Raw genomic sequence first — 10,425 nt, forward strand, 5'->3', positions numbered from 1 at the left:
TAGTCCTTCGGGGTTTGGCCCAAGGCTAAGAAGGGACATCAGCTGGGTCCAGGAGAGGCTGGGCTGGGAGTGAGGCAGGGGCTCCCTTCTCCCTTGCAAGCCTGTGGCTGCTGCCTGGGCCTCAGGGCCACCTCCCCCCGAGGCCTTCTCTGGTCTTCACGCCAAGGGGCCTCTCCCTGACTCGTCCTCCCCAGCCCAAGCCCTCTCCTCTGCTCACTCGGTCTGCGCACACTCTGGCAATCTGTCCTTGCTCGCTGGCCAGACCACAGGCTGTAGGAGGAGTGGGCTTTGGGCTGACCCCCAGCTTTGCCAGGGGTGACCAAGTGGGTACACACCTCTTCCTCCCGATGTGGCCAGAGTGTACCCCTCTGCACCCTCCGTGGCCAAGGAGCTGTTGCCTGTAGAGGAGTGAACGCTCGGCCACCAAACCCTGAACCCACCCCCCACCCCCTCTCTGTCCTGCCAGGCAGACACAACCACAGGGTAGGGGGTGCTCTGAAGTCCCTCTGGGGCCAACGCACTGGTGAGGCTGCCCTCCCAGGCCCTCTAGTCCTGGGCCTGCACCACAGCCTTGGAGCCCCACGCCCTCTGGTGGCCTCACAGGGCCCAGGCGACCCTGGTTTCAGGTGAGCCAGCAGACACCTGCGTTATGGGCTCAGGGCCCCAGAGGCCACCTGGTGGCCAGCTGACAGGCTTTGCTCCCCTTGATTGTTGGGAGTATGGCACGTCTGGCAGTGCCGGCTCGCTTCGCCCCCTCCTAGGAGGACAAGAACGAAATCCTGTCTATTGCAGGGGGTCAGCTTTAGTCCAGATTTTCTGGATAACTGGACCCTCCCTCCTCCACCCCCCCAAGCTGACTGTATTTGAAATCCAGGCTGCCTGGATCCCCAGTGGCTGGCCGCACAGACCCTCAGATGTGCAGGGGAAAATACCCTGGTTAGGGCTTAGCACACGCCAGCTTTTTTTATTTTTATTTTTTAAGATTTATTTATTTTAGAGAAAGCGTGGATGTGTGCGCACGCATGACTCGGGGGAGGGGCAGAGAGAGAGAATCTCAAGCAGATTCCCTGCTGAGTGTGGAGCCTGGGGTGGGAGTGGGGGGGGGGGTCTAGATCCCAGGACCCTGAGATCCTGACCTGAGCTGAAACCAGGAGTCGGCTGCTCAACCGACTGGGCCCCCTGGGTGCCCCCCCACCATGCCACCTTTGTTAAAAGCTGCCCAAACCCTCTTACAAAGGAGGTGGCTGGAGCCAGAGAGTGTGGCCCTCCGTGAGGTACAGGCTAGGCTGGACACCAGAGGGAGGCAGGCCTGTTTCACGGCGAAGGCTCCCTCCAGGGCCGACGAGGGATGGGCTCTGTGTGACTGGGGGACATCACAGGACCCAGGACCCTCGGCAGCCAGAGAAGAGGGGTCTGGGATGCCTTTCACACCAGGGGCTTAGAAGTGCAACTTTAAGGGCAACAGGAAACGGAAGGGGGGCGGAGGAGGGCTGACTCCAGAGCCTGCCCCAAAGGCACATCTGCTGGGTGAGGCCTGCCAGGCCCCGTCCGCTTCACCTCTGCCTCCCCTCTTCCCGGCTGACTGTTCCCGGGCTGGGTGAGTGTTGCGTTCTCCTCTTGCGGGCGCAGCCCTTGACAGTTTACAAAGGCCTTTCTGCCTCCGTTTTCCTGTCGAATTCTGCTAGCAGACTGAGGTAGGCAGGGCTGGACTGGGGTGACCTGAGGCCGAGAAGGGAGGCACTGGGGTGAGCTGGCTGCGGGGCTGGGGAACCCGCGCACGGCAGCCCTGGCTCTGCCGTCAGCTCCTCAGCCAGCTGGTGGCCTTGTCCAGCGTCGAAAAGCGGATCAGCTTCAGGCTGGGCGGCTGGGGCTTCCTGTCATCCCAGAGGTACTCAGGGGACAGCACTTTAGAGGGCTTGTGCGAGATGAAGCGTCGGTTCAGGTGACTCTCCTCCTGCCAGGCTGCCATGATGCCGTTGGCCTTGTCCGCCAGGATGGCCATGTGGCAGCCCCTGGTGAACTCGTACACCCTGGCCACCCGCCCCCCAAAGACGGCCCCGCCGTAATAGAAGTCCCCCTCGCCATCCGCCACAAAGGCAGTGGAGATATGCCTGCGCTCGTAGGGGAACTGCTGGCGGGGTACGGCATAGTAGCCCGGGTGAATGGCCGCCACCAGGTCCCCCAGGGTCTCGGGGCCCCACGGGTTCCGGAACACCATGTCCACGTCGAGGCAGAAGAGGTAATCCACCTCCCGGTGCGCCCTCTCGGCGATGTGCCGGCTGATGGCCTCCATCCGGCGCATGGAGATCTCCTCCCAGCGGGCCTGCCTCTGGATGGGGACGGTGCTGAGCAGGCGGCCGGGGCCCAGCGGGACCCGCGGGATGGCGGCAGGGTCGTCCGTGAAGAGGTAGTACCGCACCCGATAGCCCCGCATGAAGAACCGCTCGGCCGACGCCAGGAACTGCGGGACGAAGCCGGTGTACCTGGTGGGAAGGGCCCGTCAGCCACGCCCGGGCCCCACGCCGCGCCGCCCCACGCAGGACCTGGGGCCAGGCCTCAGTCGGGCCGGGGTCCGCCTCCCAGCTCCTGCCCTTGGGCTGCCACTCAGGTCTGAAACCCCAGGGTCCTTCCCTGTCACATCCCCGCCATCACGACACCAACCTCTTCCTTCGTAGGAAGGACATTAACAGGGACTCTTAAATCCGCAAACCGCGCTAACTTGTAGTGAGGACTTACGAGGTGCCAGGCAGTGTCTTAAGGGACTCTTAGCTCCTTCGAGCCTCATAAACTCCCTAAAGGCAGGCACCACAATCCCCGTTTTAAAGTTTATTGATTGTTTTTAGTGATCTCTACACCCAACGTGGGGCTCGAACTCATGACCCCAAGATCAAGAGGCGCACGCTCCACGGAGCCAGCCAGGCGCCCCCCATAACCCCCATTTTAGAGGCAGAGACACTGAGGCTCAGAGAGAGGAAAGTGACCACGTAGCGGGTTAAGCGGCTGCATCGAGGAGAGGTGAGTGGAGCCGGGGGCTGCGGCTGCAGGGCTCAGCTGGAGGAGACTACGGGCCGCACCCCCCAGGTTGAAGCCGAGGGAACCAGGGGGTCACCTGACCCCAGGCGGGACACCCGTCATCTGGACAGCACTTGAGGGGCTGGGGCCCCGTCGTGGGTTCTCCCGCAGGAGCCCCAGGAGACCCGGGGGAGGCTGCCAGGCGGTGGTTCCTAAAGCCAGGTAGGGCGAGGGGGAGGAGAGGAAAACAGGAGGTACCCGGACAGTAGGCAGGGCCCGCGTGGGGAGAGGGGAGAGGGTCCCGAGAGCGGGGCGCGACCTGCCTGTGGCCTGACCACGGACCCCCAGTTATGAGAGGTGGTCTTCAGTGTTGCCAGTCCTTCATGCCTGCCTGGACTGTTCCAGGGAAGCAGAGAGGGGTGAGGAGGCAAAGGGGGGGTGTCCTCACAAAGGCTCCTGCTGCTCCTTCACCTGAGCCGCCTCCCTGTTTCCGTGCCAGGGCCAGATCCCCTCCTCCAGGAAGCCCTCCTGTCATCACCCTCTACTCCCTACCTTCCCACACGCACCGTGCGTGGCTCAGGGCTTCCCCGGTCTCCGGGCAGGCCCCCGTGTCCAGGTCTTGTCCCTTCCCAGACTGTAAGTTCCTGTGGCTCAGTGCTCACCCCCCACCCAGCCCACTACTCACTTCCCCACGGCAAACACCGTGACCCCGACGGTCAGGTTCAGAGGCTGGTAGATGTGTTGCAGAAGCTCAGGGTTGAAGGTTCCCTCGGAGACGATGGGCGCCAACCAGGGTGTAAGCGTCAGCAGCTCGGTAGGCCTGGCAGCAGGGGAGGCCGTGGGGGCTGAGGCCCTTGCCTTGGGAAAGCCGCAGCCTCATCCTGGCCCTGCCTCCCATGCTGTGTGACCTGGGGCAGCTTCCTCCCTGTCTCTGGGCCTCGGTAGCCTCCTATGGGAAGTGGGGATAATAATAGCTGCTCCCCGTGGTCGAGAGGACCAGGAGTGAAAGCACACCCGGTGTGTAAGGGAGCCTGGCACTTAAGGCGTCTAAGGGCCTAATACCTGAGGGGCAGCAATATTAGCACGAACCGCAGATTGAGCACCTAACTATGCAGCTGTGCCCTTTTAATTTTTTTTTAAGTAGGCTCCATGTCCAGCGTGGAGCCCAACATGGGGCTTGAACTCATGACCCTGAGATCAAGAGTTGGACACTCAACCGAACTGAGCCACTCAGGCGCCTGGAGCTGTGCCTTTTGCAAACACCATCTCATCTAGTCCTCCATCCAACCTGCTATGAGGTGGGTATTCTTATCCACCCATACAGAAAAAGCTCAGCGCAGTTGGGTAACCTGCCCAAGGTCACACAGCTAGTGACAGAACGGGACTGGAACCCAGGTCCCACAGTAGCTGGACCCCAAGGCCACCTGACACCCCCACCACCCCAGCTTAAAAAATCAGAGCTCTGCACCTGTGCCCCGTCCCCCCCCACCCCCCCCCGTGTCCCCCCTTCCTCCTGCCAGATCTCTCCATTCTGCACCCAGGCCCTACTCAGCACCTACCTCTGTTCCAGCAGCTTGGGCTGAGGGTAGAGTGACCTGTAACCAAGAAGGGTCAGTGGTGAGGGGGGGCAGCCCCCAGCCCCCGGGGCCCCAAAGGGGAAATGGCAGTCTGCTTACCGGGTCACGGGCTGGAATGGCCTCTCCCCCTTATACTGCAGCTTCATGTTGCTGGGGGCAGAGGCGAGAGAGAGCTGTTAGTGCCAGGGCTGGGGACAGAGCTACTCTGAGCGGGAAGGACAGAGTGGAGAAGAAGCAAACACCCCCATGGGGCAGGCACCCTTCCAGGTTCCAGGCAGACTCTCTGGAACCTTCCCCTCTGCTCCGCCCACCGTGCAGGGGTTGGGCTCCCACAGAAGCCGGCTGTCCAGGGTCGCTGAGCGGCAGGGCCGTGATCGGTACCCTGTGTCATCTGTCTCCAAAGCTGATGCTCTTTCAAACACGTCATTCTGTAGGGGCCTGGCAGTGGGCAGAAGTTCTGCGAAGCTGCAAAGACCCAGTGATCCCACTTCTGCCGCTTTCTCGCCTGGGGACCCGGGGTGAGTCACCTGAGCCCACGGGGATGGTCACTTGCAGGACCCAGTCACACAAACACGAATCGAGGCGTTGCTTCGGTGGTATCTGGTGGATGTGATTAACATCTATGCCAGCTGCCCTTAGGTAAAGATGGTCCTGCAGGGCCTGGGTGGGCTTGCTAGAATCAGGCGGAAAGGCCTGAAGGGCAGAGCTGAGGGTTCCGAGAAGACATGCCGTCGGTGTCAGCACTGCCCGAGCTCCAGCCTTCCCGGTGCCTGCTGCACGGACTCCAGACTGGCTCAGCTCCATCATTCAATCTACCTTGCTCCCTCCCGCCCCCGGTCTGTGTCTGTAGTGGAACCCTGACTCATGCCCCCGTTCTTCCTCATCTGTAGAATGGGCAACCATCCCTCACCCTCAGAGCTGCCCTGAGAACCAAGGTATGCGCCTGTTAAGACCAGGCACCTTGTCCCCTCCTGGCAGGCAGCTTGTGTGGCCACCTCCATGAGCTTCGACCGAGGGCAGCCTGGGTGGAGAAGGAAGAAGGAGGGCCCTGCAGGTTGCATAGGGCCTCCGGCTCTGCCACCAACAGACTGGAAGGACGTGGGGCCAGACATTTGACTCCTCTGGCTTAAAAGTCCTCCCAATAACGTCCTTCCCCAGAGGGTGGAAGTGAGGCCCAGGGAAGGCAAAGGCCTGCCTGAGGCCCCCCAGGGAATGGAGCAGCTGTGGAAGCGGCCAGACCACCTGTGCACACCGTGCCTGCCGTTCACGAAGGAATGTTCAATATGGCATCTTTGATGGGGTCCTTAAGTTTTCCTACCAATTTTTAGTCCATGCTTCTCTCCCTCTCTCTCTGTCTTTGGTGGTAGAATGTACAAAACAAAGATTTACTATTTTAACCATTTTTTAAAAAAGGTTTATTTATTTTAGAGGGAGAGGAAGAGAGGGTGGGGGTAGAGGGAGAGAGAGAGAATCTCAAGCAGACTCCCTGCTGAATGTAGGGCCCGACATGGGGCTCGATCTCATGACCCTGAGATCATGACCTGACCTGAAACCAAGAGTCAGACGATCACCCGACTGAGCCCCCCAGGCGCCCCTGTTTTAACCATTTGTAAGCGCACAGTGCAGGGGCCTGAATCACATTCACTCTGTTGTGCAGCCATCCCCACCATGCCTCTCCAGAACCTTCTCATCTTCCTAAACTGAAACTCTGTCCCCATGAAACACTGACTCCCCTCGGCCCCTGGTCACCACTATTCTACTTCTGTTTCTATGAATCTGAGTATTCTAGAGATCTCATATACGTGGAATCCTGTAATAGGTGTTTGTCCTTCTGTGATTCGTTTAAACTCTTGAATCAACGATTTTTGAAAGTCAGGCCACCACATTGGCTGTCTGCCCGAGTTCACCCAAACAAGCACTCAGGTCCCTGCTCAGAAAGTGAGGGCACTCTGCGAAGGCAGGAAGCGAGGAGGAAGGGGGCCCACAGGCCTGGCAGTTGGCTCCCGCTTCCCCCCAAGCCCAGCCACGCCGCAGCCTCATTAAAGAGCTTGTCAGTCATAAGAATACCGAAGCCACAGATGAGCTAGCGCCAAAAAAAAAAAAAAAAAAAACCCAAAACGAAAGAAAACAAAAAACCCACTTCACATTTTCACGCTTGTAGGTAGGAAAACTAAAAGCAAAAGGGAAGACATCCGAACGAAAAGACAGGAAGATGTGACTATTTAACGCACACAAAATTTCTCCAACTTCCATCTAGTAAACAAAGAGCGAAGCGGAACCCAAAGGTAGACAAACTGGAAAGAAAAAAAAAATGTAGCGAATACCTTGGGCCCAAAGTGGTGCCAGCACCCACACACAGGCCAGGGAGAGAGGGCAGGGCGACAGGTGCGTCGGGGAAGAGAAAGCCAGTTCGTGGGAAGTGGGGGCAGAAATGAGAGCCTGGGTGGAAATCAAGGAAATGAAATTGGAACTCGGGAGACAGCCCCGCCCACCCTCGCATCTCTCGAACTAGCGAGATGGTTTGGTTTTTGCTTTTCGCAACACCTAGTGCTTCCTCCAGGACTGGCCAGGGAGTGGGGTCCGTGCGAACGAGAGAAGGGGAGCGTGTGATGTGCCACGGTTCCTTCTGGAAAGCAACCTGACGAAATGGACCAGGAATCTCTCCATATCCTCTGGCCCAGGGAGGGAACTATCAAATGAAAGGATTTTTAATATGGAAAAAGCTTTATATCTAAAGCTACTCATTACAAACTTATTTAGAATCCCGGGGAATTGGAGGGGGCGCCTGGGTGGCTCAGGTTATGATCTCAGGGTCCTGGGATCAAGCCCCACGTTGGGCTCCTGGCTTCCAGCTGGGGGGCGGGGGCCTGCTTCCTCTGCCCCCCCCCCCCCGCTCCTGCACACGCGTGCTCTCTCTCTCTCCCTCAAATACATAAATAAAATCTTTAAAAAAAACAAAGAATCCTGGGAAATTGGAAACAACTGAAATCCCCCCCCCCCCCCCCGCCGTCCTTGGTGGGAAACTGGGAGGAGTTCAAGAACTATGACCCAGCTCCTAGGGGGGGTAAAAGGATGGTGAGCACAGACAGCACGAACACATGCCCAAGAGCAGAGCCAGGTCCGGGAACACAGACAAAAATCACAAAAACATGACGATCATGACTATTTTCAATAGCAAGCAGCCTTTCTGCTTTTAGAACCAAGTAAGATGCACAGTCTGTTCAACTAGAAAGGGCAGCGACCCACAAGTCGACCGTGAACTTTAGAAGCAAAGTATAGCTCAGACTGGTAGGACACAAGAGGGTATTTTTTTCTTTTGTCTTTCCTGCTTTCCAGCTTCCGAACTGACTATACTGTGTGTTTATAACACTGAAACATGCCTTGTGGTTAGTCAGCAGTCTACGATCCAGATTTTACACTTGCCTTTAGCTATCATGAAGATACCGCCCTTGAGACTGTCCTAGCCCATTTTTTCACTCTGGACTGTCAAAAAGTCAGGTTTGTGATGTGGGGGGAGTCTGGTCCCGTGTTAATTTATTCCGTGAATCCAAACTGCACACAAAATTTAGGACAAACGTCAAGTCCTAAGAGCACTGTCTCCCAAGCACCTGCTACGTGGGGCGTGCTACAGCGGACTGTTTACAGGTATCATCACACTCCATGTTCCAGGTGGCCCGGGAGGGGACTTCCATAATCCCATTTTACAGATGAAGCAAGCGAGGCCCAGAGCCCTGCAGCCGGCTCAGGGTCAAAGCACAGAGGGGGCCCTGCAGGGACGCTGGAGGACAGACATGGGAATTTCACTCCATAGCCCATAAATTACCCAACACTTACCAAACTGTTCATGAGCTTGGGACCTAATGACCTGCAAAGTGACCCTAAAACTCTCCCAGTGGCCCCAATCCAGGCAACCCTCAAGGCCCAAATTCTCCCCGCTCCATACTTACAAGATCTCTGGACAGGGGAGGTAATAGGGGACATAGGAGAAGGGCAGCCAGTTCTCCACATACACCCTAGGAAGGAAAAACACCTGTTGACTGCTGTCATGAGGCTGAAAACCCATTTGGTGCACGTTGATTGGAGTGAAGGCCCCCAGCGGGGTGCATCTGGGGATCCCCCACCACTCCTTGGGTCTGGCTGACCTCAAAGGTCAAAGCCTCCTGGTCTTCTGCAGTATGGCCATTATTCACCCAGGCAGTCATTCATTCCTGGGATAGGAATGTTCTTGATGTCAGGCCCTATGCATGAGCAAGTGGTGGTGAGGGGTGGTGGTGGTGGTGGGAGGGCTTCACAGAAGGAACACATGGGGTGAATTTTGGTGTGTGAACAGAGTTCTTCATTAACATGGCTAGAAGAATGGTCCAGGCAGAGGAAAGAGTAAGTGTAAAGCCCAGGGGCCATTACTAAGCAAAATCCAGAAACCAAAACTAGTTTGGTCTTACTGGGGTTGGTGTTGGGGGACAGGTGTGCCAAGAGAGGTGGGTGGGACCTAGGAATCCATAAAGGGGTCAAGGTTTGGGGGTTGAGATGCCAAGAAAGGGAGGAGTCTGGGGTGAAGGGAGGGCTCCATGGGGACATGCTCACCACAGAGAGCAGAGGGCAATGCCCAACAGCAGGCAGATTCCTAGGCCCAGGGCCAGTCTGTGGCAGCGCATTGCTGTGAAGCCTTTGAACCTGGGCACTTGGAAAGGCTGAGCGGGCTTGGTGAGTCAGTCCTCTCCCAGGGCTGTCAGGTTCTGAGCCTGTGTCTCCAGGTCCGAGGAACACCTGCAAAGGAAAGTTCCCGATATCCAGGGGATAGTGGCCCCATCCTTGCTGCCCTGCCTTCCCCTGGGTGGCCCCAGCTATGACAGCTCTGGTAGGTGGGCAGGGAGATAGTGGCTCAGGGCTCAGCAGAATCCTGCAGCTATGCCTCTGGAGAGGCTGATCGTCCCCACTGCCTGGGCTCTCAGGTCACCCTCCCAACCCCCGCCCTCCGCGGGGAGCAGAGGGCGGCCTGCCCGGGGACTCAGGCAGCAACGCAGGGCGGGCCGCCTGGGCGGGGCTTGGAGGATCTTTGGGGGTAACAGCAGGGACACCGGAAATAGAGCCCTGAGCCGGCCCAGCGGGGACACACCCGGCCCGGGCGGGGACTGCGCTGAGGGGCAGCCGTGATGCCCTTGCGTGGGGTGGGGGTGGGGTGAGGGTGGGGGGCAGGGGTGGCAGCCGCGTCTTCCTCGGGGAGGCGGTGCCTGGCCTCTCCACGGGACGGCGGGAACGCGCTTCAGCTCTCCCGGGCTCGGTAACCTTGGGCAAGTCACTCCCCTACCCGTCCACCCCAGTCTCGGTGTCCTCCTCGGCCAAAGCGGTCCGGTGGCCTGGGGCCCAGACGCGCACCCGACTTCCGCCCGCCACTGCGCCGCGGCGCGGGATGTGGGGAGGGCGACTGTCCCCGCGGGCTGTAGACTCACCCCTTGCGACCGGACGGGGTTTAGGACGGACGGAGGGGGGCACCCCGGCTGGGAAACCGGGGACTCAGCTCGCCAGGGCCCCGGCGATACCCGGTGGCCGCGCCGCGCCTGCAGCCGCGCCCGGGGCTGACCCTGGGGCAGGGCCCGCCTCAGGGCTCGCGGTCTCCGGCGTGGGGGGGGGGGGGGGGCGGGGCCCGCGAGAGGAAAGGAGCCGCACGCCCCGCCCACCGCCCGCGCGCTCCCGCCCCGCCCCGTCCACCCTCCTGCACGGCCCGCCCACCGCGCGCCTGGCCCACGGGTCCCAGGGCCCCAGCCCACCTGCAGCTCGCGCCCCGCCCGCCGGCCACGGCACCCGCCCCCGGGGTCCTAGCGCGGGTGTTCCCCGG

General features: G+C 59.4%; 1 protein-coding gene across 4 annotated transcripts; it reads right to left on the reverse strand.

Moving 5' to 3' along the window:
• Window positions 1–959: 959 nt before the first annotated feature.
• GBGT1 (globoside alpha-1,3-N-acetylgalactosaminyltransferase 1 (FORS blood group)) lies at window positions 960–10,209 on the reverse strand. Of its 4 annotated transcripts, XM_026514270.4 has the most exons (7): window positions 10,040–10,209; window positions 9,174–9,356; window positions 8,537–8,602; window positions 4,689–4,739; window positions 4,572–4,607; window positions 3,698–3,832; window positions 960–2,483 (listed from the first exon to the last, which is right to left on the reverse strand). In XM_026514270.4, the coding sequence occupies exons 2-7, from the start codon at window positions 9,242–9,244 to the stop codon at window positions 1,799–1,801; spliced, it is 1,044 nt and encodes a 347-aa protein (XP_026370055.2). In that variant the 5' UTR covers window positions 9,245–9,356; window positions 10,040–10,209; the 3' UTR covers window positions 960–1,798. The 4 variants fall into 4 exon arrangements, with proteins under 4 accessions (XP_026370055.2, XP_048079326.1, XP_044245632.2 ...); XM_048223369.2 differs by lacking the exon at window positions 3,698–3,832 and having other exon boundaries at window positions 10,040–10,203; XM_044389697.3 differs by lacking the exons at window positions 9,174–9,356; window positions 10,040–10,209 and adding an exon at window positions 6,914–7,028.
• Between the last annotated feature and the right edge of the window lie 216 nt (window positions 10,210–10,425).

The sequence above is a fragment of the Ursus arctos genome, unplaced genomic scaffold, assembly GCF_023065955.2.
Source record: "Ursus arctos isolate Adak ecotype North America unplaced genomic scaffold, UrsArc2.0 scaffold_18, whole genome shotgun sequence".
NCBI lineage: Eukaryota > Metazoa > Chordata > Mammalia > Carnivora > Ursidae > Ursus > Ursus arctos.